The following is a 22,721-nucleotide window of genomic DNA, read 5'->3' on the forward strand; positions in this document are numbered from 1 at the left end:
AAAGTAACCACAGATAGAACAACATTTGATGTTATAACAGTCAGCGAAGTGAAAATGGTTTCAGCATTCCAGTTCCCAGTGTACATGCACACTCGCCTACATTACAAATAATTGTGCAAATGTAGGAAATACAGGTTGTACGTAGGCAAGAATCAAACATTGCCAAAAAAAATCCTGGCAGAGCTGTATTACTTTTATAACCTGCTTCTAAACGTTTTATACCACGACCATGCCTTCCCGTGGGGTTTCCACTAGTTACCACAGCCACAAAGTCCATATATGGCTATATCGTAAAAGTGTATCAAAACAAAAATGTTACTTTTAGTCTTAATGTAGGGTTACGGTTAGGCAAAACGTTAGCAGTGTGGTTACATTTGTGGTAAAGGTTAGGGTTAGGTTTAAAATCACATTTTAAGAAGTGGAATTGTAGAAATAGGCGGCGTTTATGACTTCGTGGCTGTGGTAACTAGTGACGACCTTCTCGTGGTTGTCGGTAGCATTACATTAGCTACAATGCAATCGTGGTAAGTATGTGTCACTGCATCTTGTATTGACTCCGCCAACATAAGCTTTAACCCATTTCACTAGGCGCTTGTGGCTGTGCTATTCACTGCAAACGACATGGAACCAGATGGGCTTGCAAACGAACTCGTCTGAATTGCTTGTGAAGGAAATACAATGTCCAATTTTAAGGACACAAACTCTACCCCAGACGGGTATAGGGCTCTAAACATGAGTGAATTGCAGGAGCTTTTACAAGATAAAGAAAAAATGGACCAGATCGTCCGACTCAATGAGAAGGTATTTGGTTCAACAATGTGGCAACTATCGAATACAGCCACACAGTTTTGCTAAATATATCTGTGTGTTACATGTAGTTGATATTTCCTCTTCCAGATATTGCATTCAAACTTAAATAGGTATACATTATGTTCTCTTCAAATTTCTATGATTGCTTTGATGCCTCATCCTATGGCACATGATATAGGATATGGCCAATGCATGAGCCGCTTTAGTAGCCTCCCATGACTCTCTGCATTATTGTCTGCGTGGCTTCCAATGGCTTTCGAAAGCCTTTCATTTTTTCCCCCACGTTCTCCTTCGATCCTATGGAGTTCATGTGAATGTAAACTAAACGTAGGATAGTTATTTACAATTGGCTTTGTTCACATTCCATTCGTTTTTTATAGGATGTTTTTCTATACCAATGAACCTGAACAGGGAATTCCTGCTTGCCATACAGGACATGTTCAGTGAGCAGCAGGATCAACCTATTCGAAATACTATGAAGGCACTCAAATTTTTATTTGAAAACAAATCTCGGTCTCTCTGTTGCACGCACACACACGCGCACGCACACACACACACACACACACACACACACACAGTAAACACATCTCTCACACACTTGTACATTCAAATGCACCTCTTTCTATATTTCTGTCTTATTCCCCACTAGAACAACTATTCCTGAATGTAATGTTAAATTACTAGGGCAGTTTGTTATTTTCCTATTTGAACCCGCAGTCTTGCACAGTTCCAAAACATTGTCATTCATGGTACATAGCCCTCCGTCTGAAATCATCAGGTGTGGCATTCATTCTTAAACAGAGATAAAATCGTTACTCATTTGGGAATGGACGTGGGTGTGTCCAATTCAGAGCAAGACATGACATTTGAAACCTTCCTCACTGCTGCAGCAAATGAATTAGAGCGATGTTTCCAAAGTGGTCGCATCTTACCGAGAGAGGCCATGGAATTCTCCCAAGGGACTGGATAAGAATTACTTAGCTAGAGCCATGGTCGGGATTTCAGTAATGGTTGTAGTTGCAGTTATATTCGACTTGACCAAGACGTTTAATCGAAAATAAATGTACAAAGTGTTACATGCCAGTAGTTAGTTGAGACATTCACACACACTTTCTCATTTACACTGTCTGTAAGTAAACATCACTAGGGTGTCTGGGTGTGCTCCCCTCCCATTGTCATTCCTGCAGATGCCATTACAGTTTAATAAAGCACACATATGCATAGTTGGCTGACGTGATGGTAGTTGAACTCATTGTAGTGGATGGCTCCACAGCCCCTATGATCCACTGGTGAGAAGCGCTCCAATTCAGTAACGCGTTGGGGTCTCCGGGGGCAATCACCCAGTCTGTGGTGGTATGTAGCTGTCTACAGACTACCATAGACTGATGATGGCACTAAGACCGGACTGAATGAGCTGTATTCCGTCATAAGCAAACAGGAAAACGCTCACCCAGAGGCGGCACTCCTAGTAGCCGGGGACTTTAAAGCAGGGAAACTTAAATCTATCTTACCAAATTTCTATCAACATGTTAAATGTGCAACCAGAGGGAAAAAAACTCTGGAACACCTTTACTCCACACACAGAGACGCATACAAAGCTCTTCATCGCCCTCCATTTGGCAAATCTGACCATAATTCTATCCTCCTGATTCCTGCTTACAAAAAAATGAAAGCAGGAAGCATCAGTGACTCGATCAATAAAAAAGTAGTCAGATGAAGCAGATGCTAAGCTACAGGACTGTTTTGCTAGCACAGACTGGAATATGTTCCGGGATTCCTCTGATGGCATTAAGGAGTACACCACATAAGTCATTAGCTTCATCAATAAGTGCATCGATGACGTCGTCCCCACAGTGACCGTACGTACATACCCCAACCAGAAGCCATGGATTACAGGCAACATCCGCACTGAGCTAAAGGCTAGAGCTGCCGCTTTTAAGCAGCGGGACTCTAACCCAAAAGCTTAAAATAAATCCCGCTATGCCCTCCGACGAACCATCAAACAGGCAAAGTGTCAATACAGGACTAAGATCGAATCGTACTACACCGGCTCTGACCTTCGTCGGATGTGGCAGGGCTTGTGAAACCATTACAGACTACAAAGGGAAGCACAGCCGAGAGCTGCCCAGTGACACGATCCTACCAGACGAGCTAAACTACTTCTATGTTTGCTTCGAGGCAAATAACACTGAAACATGCGTAAGAGCACCAGCTGTTCCGGGAAGACTGTGATCACGCTCTCCGCAGCCGATGTGAGTAAGACCTTTAAACAGGTCAGACAGATTACCAGGACGTGTACTGCGAGCATGCGCTGACCAACTGGCAAGTGTATTTACTGACATTTTCAACCTCTCCCTGTCCAAGTCTGTAATACCAACATGTTTTAAGCAGACCACCATAGTCTCTGTGCCCAAGAACACTAACGTAACCTGCCTAAATGACTGCCGACTCGTGGCACTCACGTCTGTAGCCATGAAGTGCTTTGAGAGGCTGGTCATGGCTCACATCAACGCCATTATCCCAGAAACCCTAGACCCACTCCAATTTGCATACCGCTCTAACAGATCCACAGAAGATGCAATCTCTATTGCACTTCACACTGCCGTTTTCCACCTGGACAAAAGGAACACCTTTGTGAGAATGCTATTCATTGATTACAGCTCAGCGTTCAACACCATAGTGCCCTCAAAGCTCATCAATAAGCTAAGGACCCTGGGACTAAACACCTCCCTCTGCAACTGGATCCTGGACTTCCTGACGGGCTGCCCCCAGGTAGTAAGGGTAGATAGCAACACATCCGCCACGCTGATCCTCAACACAAGGGCCCCTCAGGGGTATGTGCCCAGTCCCCTCCTGTACTCCTTGTTCACTCATGACTGCACGGCCAGGCACAACTCCAACACCATCATCAAGTTTGCCGGTGACACGAAAGTGGTAGGCCTGATCACCGACAACGAAGACAGCCTATAGGAAGGAGGTCAGAGACCTGGCTGTGTGGTGCCAGGACAACAATCTCTCCCTCAACGTGATCAAGACAATGGAGATGATTGTGGACTATAGGAAAAAGAGGACCGAGCACACCTCCATTCTCATCGACGGGGCTGTAGTGGAGCAGGTTGAGAGCTTCAAGTTCCTTGGTGTCCACATCACTAACATAGTCCAAGCACGCCAAGACAGTTGGGAAGAGGGCATGACAAAACCTATTCCCTCTCAGGAGACTTTAAAGATTTGGCATGGGTCCTCAGATCCTCAAAAGGTTCTACAGCTGCACCATTGAGAGCATCCTGACTGGTTGCATCACTGCCTGGTATGGCAACTGCTCGGTCTCCAACCACAAAACACTACAGAGGGTAGTGCGTACGGCCCAGTACATCACTGGGGCCAAGCTTCCGGCCACCCAGGACCTCTACAACAGGCAGTGTCAGTAAAAATTGTCAAAAACTCCAGCCACAGTAGTCATAGACTGTTCTCTCTGCTACCGCACGACAAGCGGTACCGGAGCGCCAAGTCTAGGTCCAAGAGGCTTCTAAACAGCTTCTACCCCCAAGCCATAAGACTCCTGAACATCTAATCAAATGGCTACCCAGACTATTTGCATCCCCCCCGTCACGCCCTGACCTTAGTTATCTATGTTTTCTTTATTATTTTGGTTAGGTCAGGGTGTGACTATGGTGGGTATGCTAGTTTTGTCTTGTCTAGGGTTTTTGTATGTCTAGGGTTTTTGTATATCTAGGGGTTTTGTAGGTCTAGGTATATATATGTCTATGGTGGCCTGATATGGTTCCCAATCAGAGGCAGCTGTTTATCGTTGTCTCTGATTGGGGACCATATTTAGGTAGCCATTTTTCCTTGGGTATTTGTGGGTTCTTGTCTATGTGTAGTTGCCTGTTCAGCACTCATTTGTATAGCTTCACGGTTCGTTTTGTTATTTTGTTAGTTTTGTTCAGTGTTCATTCTCAGAATAAAGAAGAATTCACGCATACCACGCTGCGCCTTGGTCTACTCCTTTTGACGGCCGTGACACCCCCGCCCATCTCTTTTACACCGCTGCTACTCTCTGTTGTTATCATCTATGCATAGTTACTTTAATAACTCTACCTACATATACATATTACCTCAAATAATTGGTGCCCCTGCACATTGACTCTGTACTAGTACCCCCCTGTGAATAGTCTCGCTATTGTTATTTTGCTGCTGCTCTTTAATTACTTGTTTAATTTTTTTTTTTTACCCTTTAAAAAAAAAACTGCATTGTTGGTTAGGGGCTCGTAAGTAAGCATTTCACTGTAAGGTTGTACCTGTTGTATTCGGCGCATGTGACTAATACAATTTGATTTGATTTGATGACATAATAAGATGGATGCTTGTATAAATAGCCCACATATCACTAGCTAGCTCCTTCTGGAGAATGTTCTAAGCCTTCTGACTGGCAGAATTGCTATCCTCTACTGGCGCCATAGGATTTGACATGGGGTATTAGCCGAACTGTGAAAATGAAATTACAGAAATCTGGACACTGTCACTGCTACATTTTAAAAACACTCAGTGACTCCTTGAGCACCTCATCTTACCACAAATGGCAGTGAAGGAGAAGAGTAACACTCAAGCCCTTTTCCCCCCAAGACAAATCTATCTGATCGATTCTTGCAGGTTGACTTGATGGAAAATAAGCCAGGATTCTTATGCTGGCATAATAAATCAAATTTTTTCAAGTTTGTATAATATTCAGTTCATTTGGAAAGTATTCAGACCACTTTACTTTTTCCACATTTTGCTATGTTACAGCCTTATTCTAAAATTAATTAAATTAATCTACACACAATACCCCGTAATAAGAAAGCGAAAATTGGTTTTTTGAAATGTTTGCAAATTTATAAAATATAAAAACAGAAAATAATTTATTTACATAAGTATTCAGACCCTTTGCTATGAGACTCAAAATTGAGCTCAGGTGCATCTTGTTTCCATTGATCATCCTTGAGATGTTTCTACAACTTGATTGGAGTCCACCTGTGGTAAATTCAATTGATTCGAAAAGGCACACACCTGTATACATAAGGTCCCACAGTTGACAGTGTATGTCAGAGCAAAAAACAAGCCATGAGGTCAAAGGAATTGTCCGTAGAGCTCCGAGACAGGATTGTGTTGAGGGTACTAAAAAATGTCTGCAGCATTGAAGGTCCCCAAGAACACAGTGGCGTCCATCATTCTTAAATGGAAGAAGTTTGGAACCACCAAGACTCTTCCTAGAGCTGGCAGCCCGGCCAAACTGAGCAATCGGGGGAGAAGGGCCTTGGTCAGGGATGTGGCCAAGAACCCAATGGTCACCCTGACAGAACTCCAGAGTTCCTCTGTGGAGATGAGAGAACCTTCCAGAAGGACAACCATCTATGCAACACTCCACCAATCAGGCCTTTATGGTAGAGGGGTCAGATGGAAGCTACTCCTCAGTAAAAAGCACATGACAGCACGATCAGTAAAAGGCATCTAAAGGACTCTCTGACCATGAGAAACAAGATTCTCTGATCTGATGAAACCAAGATTGAACTCTTTGGCCTCAATGCCAAGCATCACGTCTGGGGGAAAACCTGGCACCATCCCTACGGTGAAGCATGTTGGTGGCAGCATCATGCTGTGGGGATGTTTTTCAGCAGCAGAGACTAGGAGACTAGTCAGGGGCGGCAGCGTAGCCTAGTGGTTAGAGCGTTGGACTAGTAACCGAAAGGTTGCAAGATTGAATCCCCGAGCTGACAAGGTACAAATCTGTCGTTCTACCCCTGAACAAGGCAGTTAACCCACTGTTGCTAGGCCTCAGACTAGGGTGAAGGTTCACCTTCTAACAGGACAATGAACCTAAGCACACAGCCAAGACAACGCAGGAGTTGGAGAAGTCTCTTAATGTCCTTAATGTCCTCCAGCCAGAGCCCGGACTTGAAATCGATCAAACATTTCTTGAGAGACCTGAAAATAATTTTGAAGCGACGCTCCCCATGCAATCTGACAGACCTTGAGAGGATCTGCAGAGAAGAATGGGAGAACTCCCCAAATACAGATGTGCCAATCTTATAGCGTCATACCCAAGAAGACTCAAGGCTGTAATCACTGCCAAAGGTGCTTCAACAAAGTACTTATTAAAGGGTCTGAATACTTATGTAAATGTGATATTTCAGTTTTCTAAAAAACTGATTTTGCTTTCTCATTAGGGGGTATTGTGTGTTGATCGATGAGGGAAACAACATCTTTCCATATCCAAAGTGCTCTTCAAGTGTTGTTTGTCAGTCATGGGAAACACTGTCAGGTTTGCTTTCCAACCAGTGCATCATACCAAGCACACTGTCCCGGGGGCTCCTGGAACTCTCGCTTCAATGGTAAACTGGGGTAGGAGCAGCCACAGCAGGAAATGGAAGGTCTGTTGCAAGTCCTGTTTAGGGGAAAACTTCTGGTGAATATGAATAGCCACAGATGACGGGGATTTGGAATGAAATGAGCTGTACAGTGTCCTTGTAGTCACAGGAAATTCAAGGGAAAACAGTGGATTTGCAGTGGATTTGTGTACAGAGTGCTTCTTTTGAATGGGCCAAATGCTCTGGATTCCACAGAACCTGGGGCTCTGATTGCCTTGCAAATGTTCATTATACAAACCACAAGTGTGAGAGAAATGCACACTGCGACACTTGTGGATGGACTGAAGTAGCCCAGTTTTGAGGGAGACATTTGAAAAACATTTGAAGCTGAATCACACTTTAGAAAAATCACAGGAACTGTTAGACACTGATAGAATCTTTAGAGCACTTTCAGATGGGCTGCTAAGATTTGTGGTCTCTCTAAATTGCATGTGAGCCACACACTGTGGCATCATGGAATTATAATACCCTACAGACTTTGCCATCTTGCCTGCTGTGATGTGACAAAGCAGATATTTCAAGCTGCATCCATGACAAGAGTTAAGTATGCACAAAGAGGTGTGACAAGCCTAAAAGCTCAGCCACACCGGTAGGATTGTCAAACATTTGCCTGCCAACAGTACTTAGCACCTCTGAACAGTGTCGGCAGTCAATCTCTTTTGTGTTTACACAGCAAACACCTTTGAAGTCATCAGCCACTCAGTGTTGTTAAAATACTCCATACCAGAAAGTGGCAGTAGCGTTGTTTGGCAATGCATATCCGTGCATATTGCTTATGGTCTAGATTCCAAGCTATCTGCACTAATGTTCCTATTTTGTAGAAAGCCCTTGTTGATACCAGCCAGGTGACCACACCTAGCAAGATTACAAAGAAACAGTTTAATTCACTCTCCATAAACCTATACTGCCAGTGTTATCCCATAGTCAAATGTTTAGGTAGCTAGCGAATGTTAGCATATTCGCTAGCTAGCACAACATAGCTAGCTAGCTAGCTAAGGACACTGCACTAACCCGGCAGCTAACACTGGCAGCTGGGGCCCCCCGAGTGGCGCAGTGGTCTAAGGCACTGCATCGCATTTGCTAGCTGTGCTACTAGAGATCCTGATTCGAGTCCAGGCTCTACCGCAGCCGGCCGTGACCCGGAAGACCCATGGGGCTGCAAATGTAATGGATGTGACATGGCTAGCTAGTTAGCGGTGGTGCGTGCTAATAGCCTTTCAATCGGTGACGTCACTTGATCTGAGACCTTGAAGTAGTGGTTCCCCTTGCTTTGCAAGGGCCGCGGCCTTTGTGGAGCGATGGGTAACGATGCTTCGTGGGTGACTGTTGTTGATGTGTGCAGAGGGTCCCTGGTTCGCGCCCGGGTCGGGGCGAGGGGACGGACTAAAGATAAAAACTGTTACATTGATGCTGTTGACCCGGATCACTGGTTGCTGCGGAAAAAGGAGGCGGTCAAAAGGGGGGTGAGTGTAACGGATGTGAAATGGCTAGCTAGTTAGCGGTGGTGCGTGCTAATAGCCTTTCAATCGGTGACGTCACTTGCTCTGAAACCTTGAAGTAGTGGTTCCCCTTGCTCTGCAAAGGCCGTGGCATTTGTGGAGCGATGGGTAACGATGCTTCGTGGGTGACCGTTGTTGATGTGTTAGAGGGTCCCTGGTTCGCGCCCAGGTCGGGGCGAGGGGACGGACTAAAGTTAAACTTTTACACAAACAATTGGCCCAGCATCGTCCAGGTTAGGGGAGGGTTTGTCCGGCAGGGATGTCCTTGTCCCATCGCGCTCTAGCGACTCCTGTGGCGGGCTGGGCGCATGCACGCTGACATGGTCGCCAGGTGTACGGTGTTTCCTCCGACACATTGGTGTGACTGGCTTCTGGGTTAAGCGGGCATTGTGTCAAGAAGCAGTACTGCTTGATTGGGGTCATGTTTCGGGGGACGCATGGCTCTCGACCTTCGCCTCTCCCAAGTCCATATGGAAGCTGCAACGATGAGACAAGACTGTAACTGTACCAATTGGATACAACAAATTTGGGTAAAAAAGGGGTGAAAAACAATAAATAATAATAAATACTGGCAGCTGTTTCCTGAAAACTATCTAATCCATTGTGATTTAATTATAATGTCAATAGTGGTTAGCTTACTTGGAGGAAATACTTAGTGTTGTCTGCACTTAGCTAGCCTACACTGCATATGAAGTGTGACTGACTCATCTGTAGAATCAGTGGAAGAATTTGTTCCTACCGGGTCAGCAAGCAGCAGGTACCGCTTTTGTTCTAGCAAGAGAAATAACGGCCTTCCACTGTGATATCTATCGACAAAGAGATTCTCGGTGTGTTTCCTGCCTAAGAGACAGGATATTGGCCGAGATACAAAAACGAGTGGGGCTCAGTTTAGAAAGTTTGAATGCATTTGAGTATTGGCAAATATACTCCCAATTTACAATTGATAACTAGACTAAATGTTAACATTCACATTATATTACTACATGGAATGAGTGTCTTAATATTGTCATTTAAAATTAATACAGAAGTGGAATACTAGAAGAAAATACCCCACATTTGGAGCATTTGTAACACTGCAAGGAAATGCAACCTCAAAGCAAACACACGCAAGCCAAAAACATGTGTGTTTACAAGCTTTTTAATGCTTATAAACTTTAATTTGAACACGTTTTAAAGTTACAATATTCTTAAAAGCAATCAACAAGTAATCCAGAAAAATGTATAATTTAGCCTGTTGGGCATATTCTTGTTTAGATTAAGTCATCAATGACTTGGTATGGAAAGAATGTATCATCCCACCAGATCATTTAAACGAGATCTTGACCTGACAAAGAACAGTTTAAGAGAAAAGTGTTCCCACAGTATCTTGGGTAACATCTTTGGAATGTTTAAAAAAATTTTTTTTTATCCTGATGACTTTCATGTCAACTTCAGTGTCTACCATCATTCCTTACTTTGAAAAGTGTCAACTGGCTGGCAGTCAAATGGCAGATGAGATGTTTCTCAGGGAAAAGGGTAATTTCAGAGAGCTGTCTGAAATGAGATCAAATTCGTAGCTGTGATATCCAGTCATGATCCAATTGAAGCCAGTCTTTTTTCCCATGTGACTTGTGACTGAGATCAGCGGAAATCATATTTCAAGCCATCACTTCTTCATTAGATTATGCATTTATAATGTTGTATATCCTCCACAGGTTTTTTTTGGTCATTGTAACAATGAATCAGAGATCTACTTCTCATTTGTGTATCCAGTCAGTCAGTGGTCTGAAACATCTACATGTCCTTACTTGCCTGGCTACCCAGAGTCCTTGCTCTGGCCAAACGCTATGTCACGCCCACAGACGTTAGTTTCTTCTCCGCAATGAGTCTGGATCTGAGTACCTCCCTGATGGGTTGGGCCAGAGCTAGAACGCATATGGGTAAATTCGTCATTGGCTTTGATACTCTGATTGGTTAAAGACGATCCAATTGCGGATTACTTTGTTTTGTACAATGCCCCTTGTGACCCTCATCACCACAAATGACTTCAAAGACTAAAGTATTGTTATGTAATTTAGTAATTAAATTGCAATTATCTTTTTAGGTCTGAAACCCAGAGGTTGTAAAGTTCTGGTTTAAATGAAACAGACAGAATTCCCATCTCACAATTAGTCAGATCCAATTTTATTTGCGAGAGCTCTTACTGTGCATATACAAAAACGTTCCCTTTATACTATTCTCTTAACCTACGCACATACATACACACTAATATTTAGATTTTCTCCTGAAGTCTCACCACAGTTTATTACCACTCAGCTGACAGTTCCAGTCCCCCCCAGATACGGGAAACCTGGAGGGGCTCTCCCTGTCTTATCATATCTCTCCAGAGTTATAGCTGGATCGGTACAAACATAGGTTAAGGAGTCTCTTGTTTTCTTTCGGCACACACAGACATTCCTCTCTTCCCCAATGGTTATCAGCTTTAATTACTCCTTGTCCATGCTACATAACCTCTAATCCTAATGGTTAAGTTTCCGGGTAGAATTATTTAATCATTTATCTTAAACCTTGATAAAATATTTTAACAAGTATGTTTCAAACGACAGAGCAGCGGAGGAATTTAGTGTGAGTTGTCCAATTAAATCAAATTTTATTGGTCGCATACACATATTTGTCAGATGTTATTGCGGGTGTAGCGGAATGCTTATACTCCTAGCTCCAACAGTGCAGTCAGTAATGCCTAACAATACAAACAATGCATGCAAATCCAACAAAAAAACAGAAAGGTATTAAGAAATATAGAAATATTAGAACGAGCAATGTCAGAGTCTACATTATTAAAGTGACCAGTGTTAAATTACTATGTACATAGGGCAGCAGTCTCTAAGGTGTAGGGTTGAGTACTGGGTCGTAGCCAGCTAGTAACAGTGACTAAACTTCAGGGCAAGGTACTGGGAGGAGGCTGGCCAGTTGTGACTATTTAACAGACTAATGGCCTGGAAATAGAAGCAGTTTTTCAGTTTCTCAGTCCTAGCTTTGATGCACCTATACTGTCTCCGCCTTCTAGATGGTAGCGTGGTGAGCAGGCCGTGGGTCGGGTGGCTGAGGTCCTTGATGATCTTCTTGGCCATCCTGTGACACAGGGTGCTGTAGATGTCATGGAGGGCAAGCAGTGTGCCCCTGGTGATGTGTTGGGCTGATCGCACTACCCTCTTGAGAGCCCTGCAGTTGAGGACGGTGCCATTGCCATTCCAGGCGGTAATACAGAAATGGTCCAGACAGTGTGGTGAAGAAATTTGGCTTGGCCCCAAAGACCCTCACAACTTCTACAGATGCAATCCTGGATGTTCTCAATGGTGCATCTGTAGAAGTTGTGAGGGTCTTTGGGGCCAAGACAAATTTCTTCACCACACTGTCTGTGTGGATGGACCATTTCTGTAAAGATTGATGCTGGAGACGAGAAGCAGGTACAGGGTAGAGGTCGACCGATTATGATTTTTCAACGCCGATACCGATTATTAGAGGACCAAAAAAAGCCGATGCCGATTAATCGGACAATTTTTGAAATGTATTTATAATAATGACAATTACAACAATACTAAATGAACACTTATTTTAACTTAATATAATACATCAATAAAATCAATTTAGCCTCAAATAAATAATGAAACATGTTCAATTTGGTTTAAATAATGCAAAAACAAAGTGTTGGAGAAGAAAGTAAAAGTGCAAAATGTGCCATGTAAGAAAGCTAATGTTTAAGTTCCTTGCTCAGAACATGAGAACATATGAAAGCTGATGGTTCCTTTTAACATGAGTCTTCAATATTCCCAGGTAAGAAGTTTTAGGTTGTAGTTATTATAGGAATTTTTCTCTCTATACCATTTGTATTTCATTAACCTTTGACTATTGGATGTTCTTATAGGCACTTTAGTATTGCCAGCGTAACAGTATAGCTTCCGTCCCTCTCCTCGCTCCTACCTGGGCTCGAACCAGGAACACATCGGCAACAGCCACCCTCGAAGCAGCATTACCCATGCAGAGCAAGTGGAACAACCACTGCAAGTCTCAGAGCGAGTGACGTTTGAAACGCTATTAGCGCGCACCCCGCTAACTAGCTAGCCATTTCACATCGGTTACACCAGCCTAATCTCGGGAGTTGATAGGCATGAAGTCATAAACAGCGCAATGCTTGAAGCACAACGAAGAGCTGCTGGCAAAACGCACTAAAGTGCTGTTTGAATGAATGCTTACGAGCCTGCTGCTGCCTACCATCGCTCAGTCAGACTGCTCTATCAAATCATAGACTTAGTTATAACATAATAACACACAGAAATACGAGCCTTAGGTCATTAATATGGTCGAATCCGGAAACTATCATCTCGAAAACAAGACGTTTATTCTTTCAGTGAAATACGGAACCGTTCCGTATTTTATCTAACTGGTGGCATCCATAAGTCTAAATATTCCTGTTACATTGCACAACCTTCAATGTTATGTCATAATTACATAAAATTCTGGCGATTTAGGCGGCCCAAACTGTTGCATATACACTGACTCTGCGTGCAATGAACGCAAGAGAAGTGACACAATTTCACCTGGTTAATATTGCCTGCTAACCTGGATTTCTTTTAGCTAGATTTCTTTTATGCAGGTCTAAAAATATATACTTCTGTGTATTGATTTTAAGAAAGGCATTGATGTTTATGGTTAGGTACACATTGGAGCAACGAAACGCACCGCATCGATTATATGCAACGCAGGACACGCTAGATATATTAGTAATATCATCAACCATGTGTAGTAAACTAGTGATTATGATTGATTGATTGTTTTTTATAAGATAAGTTTAATGCTAGCTAGCAACTTACCTTGGCTTACTTTATTCGCGTAACAGGCAGGCTCCTCGTGGAGTGCAATGTAATCAGATGGTTAGAGCGTTGGACTAGTTATCTGTAAAGTTGCAAGATTGAATCCCCCGAGCTGACAAGGTAAAAATCTTGCGTTCTGTCCCTGAACGAGGCAGTTAACCCACCGTTCCTAGGCCGTCATTGAAAAGAAGAATGTGTTCTTAACTGACTTGCATAGTTAAATAAAGATTAAATAAAGGTGTAAAAAAAAAAAAATCTGATTGTAATAAAAACTTGAAATCGGCCCTAATTAATCGGCCATTCCAATTAATCGGTCGACCTCTAGTACAGGGAATGAACATTCAATAACCACGGACAGGAACAGAATACGGACAGCGCCTGGACAGGGGAAACGACAATAATGCTGACACAGGGATGAAACAGAAAGATATAGGGAAGGCAATCAAAACGTGAAGAAGTCCAGGTGAGTTCAATGAGCGCTGATGCTCGTAATGATGGTGACAGGTGTGCATTATGAAAGGCAGTCTGGCGCATTATAGGTGCATCAGGCGTGACAATTTCAGGTTGTCTGTGATGTGCACGCCGAGGCACTTGAAGCTTTTCATGCTCTCCCCTTCGATGTGGATGTGGGCATTCCCCCTCAGCTGTCTCCTGAAGTCCACGATCAGCTCCTTCATTTTGTTGATGTTGTGGGAGAGGTTATTTTCCTATCAACACTCCGCCAGGGCCCTCACCTCCTCCCTGTAGGCAGTCTCGTCGTTGTTGGTAATCAGGCCTACCAGTGTTGTGTCATCCATAAACTTGATGATTGAGTTGGAGACGTGCATGGCCACGCAGTCATGGGTGAACAGGAGTACAGGAGGGGGCTGAGCACACACCCTTGTGGGGCCCACGTGTTGAGGATCAGCGTAGCGGAGGTGTTGTTGCCTATCTTCACCACGATGGGATTGGCCCGTCAGGGAGTCCAGGTCCCAGTTGCACATGACGGGGTTCAGACCCAGGGCCCCGAGCTTAGTGATGAAGTTGGAGGGCACTATGTTGTTGAAGGCTAAGCAGTAGTCGATGAACAGCATCCTTACATGGCCAAGTCTCTTGATGATGCTGAGGGAGAGGGCTGGGTTCTGAGCAGTTCTGAGAACACCCCTTTATTCATTTGAGGATGGGGGCCCTTGTTATAAAGTCCCTATTTCTAAGGCTTCTTATTTTCCTCCATTTGATTAATAATGAAAGAACCCAGCTTAAAGACTCGTTGGTATGTCAGCCCATCATAGCTAACTGAAATACTTTTTTCTATGTGCTTCATCAACCTCAAAGTCTGAGACGATTACGGTTTTAAGTATTGGGGAAAGAAATGTATTTTGGACCCACAAAGTTTCTATGATTATTACAGTGGAGTGTTTCTAAAAAGCCTCATATGTCCAGCCAGACACTTTCCACTGAACTGGATTCCCGGGAGCAATGATATAGTTTTGAAGTTAGCCAAAGTTAGAAACAGACGTCTTCATGCTGACTGCCGAGAGAAGCATTTAATTAGTAATTGATTCTCACCCTGATCCAGAAGTCTTGGACTTTCTTTTCAGATAAGGCGGGCAGTGTGAAATGTTCTCTCATTCCCTGTACATTAACTGCCTCCAATTACAGAAGTCTTATCTAACATTTTGCTCTGTGGTTTCAGCTTGCGGAAATGGAAACATTCAATCCGAAGAAGACTTTATCTACCCTTCCATTTTGGGAGGTGTGAGGCATACAACGCACCTTTGCTCAGAGACCACTATGATTGGATCAGTGGTTTCTGATTTGCTCTGGTTGGGGAGTGGCAGTCACTTCAGTTTCCTGTTGTAACAAGCTCATGTGGTTTCAGTCGAGAAGTGAAGGATATTCGTACGTTTTGAAGTTGAAAGAAACCACAGTTGAGCCAGGACCATGCCCTGAACTTTAGTCACTGTCACTAGCCAGCTACCACCCGGTACACAGAGAGATTTCTGCTCTATGTACATAGTCATGGAACACTGGTCACTTTAATAATGTTTGCATACTGTTTTACCCACTTCATATTTATATATAATGTTTTCTAGTCTGGGCCTATCCTATTTAACTATTGCTGGACATGCACTATTCTATCCTACATATACTACATATACAGTGTCTTTGGGAAGTAGTCAGACCCCTTGACGGTTTCCACATTTTGTTACGTTATAGTCTTATTCAAAAATATATTAAATAAAAAAAAGATCCTCAGCAATCTACACACAATACCCCAAAATGACAAAGAGAAAACAGTTTTTTAGAAATGTATTCTAAATAGTAAACAGAAATACTTTATTTACATAAATATTCAGAGCCTTTACTATGAGACTCAAAATTGAGCTCAGATGCATCCTGTTTCCATTGATCATTTATTATTTTATTTTATTTCACCTTTATTTAACCAGGTAGTCCAGTTGAGAACAAGTTCTCATTTACAACTGCGACCTGGCCAAGATGAAACAAAGCAGTGCGACAAAAACAACAACACAGTTACACATGGGATAAACAAACGTACAGTCAAAAACACAATAGATCTATGTAGAGTGTGTGCAGATGTAGTAAGGTTATGTAGGTAAGGCAATAAATAGGCTATAGTGGTGAAATAATTACAATTTAGCATTAACACTGGAGTGATAGATGTGCAGATGATGATGTGCAAGTAGGGATACTGGGGTGCAAAAGAGCAAAACAATTAATAATATGGGGATGAGGTAGTTGGGTGTGCTATTTACAGATGGGCTGTGTACAGGTACAGTAATCGATCAGTAAGCTGCTCTGACAGCTGATGCTTAAAGTTAGTGAGGGAGATATAAGTCTCCAACTTCAGTGATTTTTGCAATTCATTCCAGTCATTGGCAGCAGAGAACTGGAAGGAAAGGAGGTGTTGGCTTTGGGGATGACCAGTGAAATATACCTGCTGAAGCGCGCAATACGGGTGGGTGTTGCTATGGAGACCAGTGAGCGGGGCTTTACCTAGCAAAGACTTATAGATGACCTGGAGCCAGTGGGTTTGTCGACGAATATGTAGCGAGGACCAGCCAACGAGAGCATACAAGTCGCAGTGGTGGGTAGTATATGGGGCTTTTGTGACAAAATGGATGACACTGTGATAGACTACATCCAATTTGCTGAGTAGAGTGTTGGAGGCTATTTTGTAAATGACATCGCCGAAGTCAAGAATCGGTAAGATAGTCAGTTTTACGAGGGTATGATTGGCAGCATGAGTGAAGGAGGCTTCGTTGTAACGGCATTCCTCCTCCTCTTCATCTTCGGAAGAGGAGGAGTATTGAGGGAACCAAGGCGCAGCGTAGTGAAATGACATAATTTTATTAACGAAAACACGAACTTGACTAAACTAACAAAAACAACAAACGGTGTAGACAGACCTAAACGACGAACTTACATAAAACAAGAAGAACGCACGAATAGGTAACATAGACTACACAAACCGAACAAACCGTAAACAGTCCCGCGTGGTGTACAGACACAGACACGGAAGACAATCACCCACAACGAACACTGTGACAACGCCTACCTAAATATGACTCTTAATTAGAGGAACGCCAAACACCTGCCTCTAATTAAGAGCCATACCAGGCAACCCAATAAACCAACACAGAAACAGAAAACATAGAATGCCCACCCAAACTCACGTCCTGACCAACTAACACATATAACAAACTAACAGAAAATAGGTCAGGAACGTGACATTCGTTGCGAAATAGGAAGCCAATTCCAGATTTAATTTTGGATTGGAGATGCTTAATGTGAGTCTGGAAGGAGAGTTTACAGTTTAGCCAGACACCTAGGTATTTGTAGTTGTCCACATATTCTAAGTCAGAACCGTCCAGAGTAGTGATAATAGGCGGGCAGGTGCGGGCAGCAATCGGTTGGAGAGCATGCATTTCGTTTTATTAGGATTTAAGAGCAGTTAGAGGCCATTCGAAATGGTCAGTGATCTGTTTGTTAACTTGGGTTTCGAAGACTTTTGAAAGGCAGGGCAGGATGGATATAAGTATATAACAGTTTGGGTCTAGAGTGTCTCCCCCTTTGAAGAGGGGGATGACCGCGGCAGCTTTCCAATCTTTAGGGATCTCAGACGATACGAAAGAGAGGTTGAACAGGCTCGTAATAGGGGTTGCATCATCCTTGAGATGTTTCTACAACTTGATTGGCATCCACGTGTGGTAAATTCAATTGATTGGACATGATTTGGAAAGGCACACATCTGTCTATATAAGGTCCCACAGTTGACAGTGGATGTCAGAGCAAAAACCAAGCCATGAGGTCGAAGGAATTGTCTGTAGAGCTCCGAGACAGGATTGTGTCGAGGCACAGATCTGGGGAAGGGTACCAAAAAATGTCTGCACCATTGAAGGTCCCCAAGAACACAGTGGCCTCTATCATTCGCCAATGGAAGAAGTTTGGAACCACCAAGACTCTTCCTGGCCGCCAGACCAAACTGAGCAATCGGGGGAGAAGGGCCTTGGTCAGGGAGGTGACCAAGTACCCAATGGTCACTCTGACAGAGCTCTAGAGTTCCTCTGTGGAGATGGGAGAACATTCCAGAAGGACAACCATCTCTGCAGCACTCCACCAATCAGGCCTTTATGGTAGAGTGGACAGACGGAAGCCACTCCTCAGTAAAAGGCACATGACAGCCCGCTTGGAGTTTGCCAAAAGGCACCTAAAGACTCTCTGACCATGAGAAATAAAATATTCTAGTCTGAGGTATCCAAGATTAAAGTATTTGGCCTGAATGCCAAGCGTCACGTCTGGAGGCAACCTGGCACCATCCCTACGGTGAAACATGGTGGTGGCAGCATCATGCTGTGGGCATGTTTTTCAGCCTAAGAGACTGGGAGACTAGTCAAGATCGAGGCAAAGTGAACAGAGCTAAGTACAGAGAGATCCTTGATGAAAACCTGCTCCAGAGCACTCAGGACCTCAGACTGGTGCCATGGTTCACCTTCCAACAGGACAACGACCCTAAGCACACAGCCAAGACAATGCAGGAGTGTTTTTGGGACAAGTCTCTTAATGTCCTTGAGTTGCCCAGCCAGAGCCCGGACTTGAACCCGATCAAACATCTCTGGAGAGACCTGAAAATAGCTGTGCAGCAACGCTCCCCATGCAACCTGACAGAGCTTGAGAGGATCTGCAGAGAAGAATGGGAGAAACTCCCCAAATACAGTTGTGCTAAGCTTGTAGCGTCATACCCAAGAAGACTTGATGCTGTAATCGCTGCTAAAGGTGCTTCAACAAAGTACTGGGTAAAGGATCTGAACACTAATGTAAATGTGATATTTCTGTTTGTTTTTTTATTTGTAATGCATTTGCAAAAATGTAAAGAAAACTATTTTCGCTTTGTCATTATGGAATATTGTGTGTGGAAAAAACTATTTAATCATTTTTAGAATAAGGCTGTAACGTAACAAAATGTGGAAAAAGTCAAGGGGTCTTAATACTTTCCGAAGGCACTGTATATGACATGTACTGTCCATAATGTCTATACATCCCATCATATACATATATATTTATATTCTGGATTCTGATATTGCTCATCCTAATATTTGTATATTTCTTAATTCCATTATTTTACTTTATATTTGCGTGTTTTGTATTGTTAGATGTAACTGCACTGTTGGAGCTAGGAACATAAGCATTTCGCTGCACCCGGAAGAACACCTGTTAAATATGTGTATGCGACCAATGACATTTGATTTGATTTGACTGAGCATTTCAAATCCATAATTCAAGCTGCAAGAAAACTCAATGCACCCCCACTACATCAGTGACAAAGATCACTATCAGTGACTATGACTTAGTAACTTACCCCACTTTCTGATGTCACTGAGAAGCTTTTCCTCCTTGGCTATTTCTCAGTCTCAATCACTTTCAACAGACAAACTTTGTTGTGTGTTTGATTGTAGAAATGACGCAATGAACATAAATTCTCACATTCCTGTAAGCAAATAATTTCAAGTGGAGGCGTTCCACATGGATACAGCTAAACTGTGTTTTGGTCTTAAAGCAGAATATCATGTGAGGCAAAAATCTCATATTCATTGAAGAAATAAATCATTAATCCTCTATGCTTTGGTGAGCTCAGCCAGAGTTAACAATATCCTGAGTTTTACACTGTGAAATTGGCAGCTAAAAAAAACTAATAATTTCACTTGAGGCAGATGGAAAATAGTGAATCCTTATAAAACCTCCATGCTCTTTTGGCCTCAGACAATTGGAGTTAACAGTGGGGTTTGAGGTTTGCTGTCCTGTCTATGCTATGCAAATGTCTTCCATGACGACATTTATGAATTCCTCTTGAGCTCCATAGCTAAAGGTTGCCGGTGGCTGTTGGATTCATCTTGAAGGAGCCTTTTGTGTCGTTTTGAGAACAAACTGGATGGGAGCCCCCGATGACAGGCCACAGAATCTCCATAATCATTTTTCTAATTTGGTCCAGAGCGATGCATAGTAAAAAAGCCACTGGACACGCCATTAGTTCCTGACCGTTGGGGCTAGCCCTTTAAATGGAATAGTTCTCAATGCATCATTTCTAATTGTCCTTCACTTTGGGGGTTATTGCCATATATGGATGCTTACTTAAATGCTAAATGGATTTTTGCTTAATTGAAGCCTTAGTCTGCGGAACTGTCACTGTTAATTACTGTGCATATATGAATGTTCTTGCTTGTGGTATGAAGTTTGATGAAAGTGTAAGCAATAGCCTGAATTTAGTCCTGAGTTTGGTTTTTAAACAACTTTAAAATGCTGATATGTGAAGTAAGCAAAATTGGACTTCACTCATGCCAAGTCATCAACTGAATGCTCCCAGTGTGTATGACAAAGCCACAAGCGTAGCCATGCTGTCCATGTGTAACATGAGCAAGGCTCTTGACCAGGAATTCAGTCCGCTGTTTGCCAGACGTGGAAAGTCACATTGGTTTTGGGAATGTGGCCTAAAAGTATTTTTTTTTAACACCAACTTTTATTTATCTTGTTTAACACATCTTTACTTAACCATCACATGAAAGTAGATTTGAGACTGGCTGAGTTGCTCTTAGTATTATGTGCCCTCAGCTTTCTTTAGCCTGGCTGAGAACATCTTTTCATACATTCAATATGTAGCATAGACTTACTGACTGAAGTTCACACCACGGAACACGTTTTGTTCTTAACTTAACTGGCCGTTTAGCATGTATGTACTGTATATACACCCTTGTTCCTTCCTGTGTTTCTAACCCCCCTAAAGAGCCCCAATGACTCTGTTGTTTCTCACAGTTTCATACCTTCCCCTTTGACTAATCCCCTTGCTGTTGCTTTCTCTGCTCAAACCCTATGAGACAAAGTCTTCCAGCTCACTACATTTCAATCTCAATGTGTAGAGCATTTCATGCAGAGTGAGGTTAGCCTTGAAGATCTGTTGTTGCTTGACAAATATTTGATCAACTATACATTCTCAGTTGAGCAGATTTGTAAACATCAGTCTCTAAATAGCTAAATAAATAAGTACTTTTCAACTGTAATGCCAACGTTAAACTCCTGTTTATCAAGATGTTGTATGTGGGTTGATATACCAGTATTACTGGAATACTATTTTAAACATGGCACGCCATCATCACAGTCTGCTATTGTTTTAGTTAATCAATTGACCTTTTCTTTGAGTGTGCTGAGCTGTACATCCTCAGGGTCCTGATGCCATGTTTGTCTCCAGTTTCAGGCGCTGCAGGTGGACAGAGAGATCCTGCTGACCTCCAACCGGAGCTTGGCCGAGGAGAGCATCGCCAGGCGACCCCGCCTCAACAACGGAAAACTCCAGCTGGCCGAGAAATACAAGGAGCTGGCCAATCTGGCAACCAACTGTTGGGAAAAACAGAGCCGGCTCGGTGAGTCTACATGTGCCCAAGAGAGACAGAGGAGAAAGGAAGGGAAGACTGTCTTTGTTTCTTTTCTGTTACCAGATGTTCAGGGAATAATGCTGTCCACCATGAGTCAGGATTAAGAATATACACAGACGTCTGGATAAGACTGTATGTAAATATATGTCTTATTGTCTGTGTGTGGTGTGATCATAGACCAGGGAATGAGGTTTTGATGAGCTGTTCTAGCAGACAATTTTTTATGTAAGCTGCAAATGGTTTATTAATAACAATCAAACAACCCCATGGCGTGTGCCTTTGTGTCGGTGGAAACACATCCCAGAGCAACAAGGTTCCATAACAACACACCCTAATGTCCACTGTGTTTAATTTAGGAGGCAGCGATGAACAGTGTCACAACCTCTTGTGTGGATTGTTATCCCATATGACTGGTTGGCTGGGTGAAATCTGCTGGCATTGTTGGGATCCAAACCATGGTCCACCCTTCTCCCATCCCGTCCCCCTCATGGGTGTGAGGGTTGGAGCCAGAGGTGGGGGTGTAACAGAGCTATCGTATCCCCATAGGTGAGCTCAGGCCATGGGGTTCCCACCTGGCTGTTTCCCCCCACTTTCAACACTAGCCAAGAATAACCACTGGAGCAGGTATGAAATAGAAGTCCTGCTCCACATGAGCCTGTTTCACTTCTCGAACAGTGAACGGGGTCGCTCCTCTACTAAGGAAGCTGTTTTTTTATATTCCATTTGATATTATTGTGTTCCTCCCTGTTAAAATCTAATTTTATTAGTCACATGCGCCGAGTACAACAGCACCTTACAGTGAAATGCTTACTTACTTAACCAACAATACAGTTTAAAAAAAACATGAGTAAGAATAAGCAATAAAAGTAACAAGTAATTAAACAGCAGCAGTAAAATAACAATAGTGAGACTATACACAGGGGGGTACCGGTACAGAGTCAATGTGTGGGGGCACCGGTTAGTTGGGGTAATATATACATGTAGGGAGAGTTATTAAAGTGAATATGCATAGATGATAACAACAGAGAGTAGCAACGGTGTAAAGGGGTTGGGGGGGTGCAATGCAAATAGTCTGGGAAGCCATTTGATTAGATGTTCAGGAGTCTTATGACTTGGGGGTAGAACCTGTTTAGAAGCCTCTTGGACCTAGACTTGGCCCTCCGGTACCGCTTGCCGTGAGGTAGCAGAGAGAACAGTCTACGACTAGTGTGACTGGAGTTTTTGACAATT

The 22,721-nt window shown here is 43.1% G+C and overlaps 1 protein-coding gene across 1 annotated transcript in view; it reads left to right on the forward strand.

Annotated features, from left to right (window-relative positions):
* Nucleotides 1–518: 518 nt before the first annotated feature.
* Nucleotides 519–22,721, forward strand: part of LOC129818618 (vacuolar protein sorting-associated protein 37D-like) — a 48,911-nt gene continuing 26,708 nt past the window's right edge. Inside the window, exons 1-2 of the mRNA XM_055874704.1 lie at nt 519–801; nt 21,308–21,479. Coding sequence (XP_055730679.1) covers nt 679–801; nt 21,308–21,479 — 295 coding nt within the window. The 5' untranslated portion in view covers nt 519–678. The remainder of the gene's footprint in view (nt 802–21,307; nt 21,480–22,721) is intronic.

The sequence above is a fragment of the Salvelinus fontinalis genome, chromosome 2 (genome assembly GCF_029448725.1).
Source record: "Salvelinus fontinalis isolate EN_2023a chromosome 2, ASM2944872v1, whole genome shotgun sequence".
Classification (NCBI taxonomy): Eukaryota; Metazoa; Chordata; class Actinopteri; order Salmoniformes; family Salmonidae; genus Salvelinus; species Salvelinus fontinalis.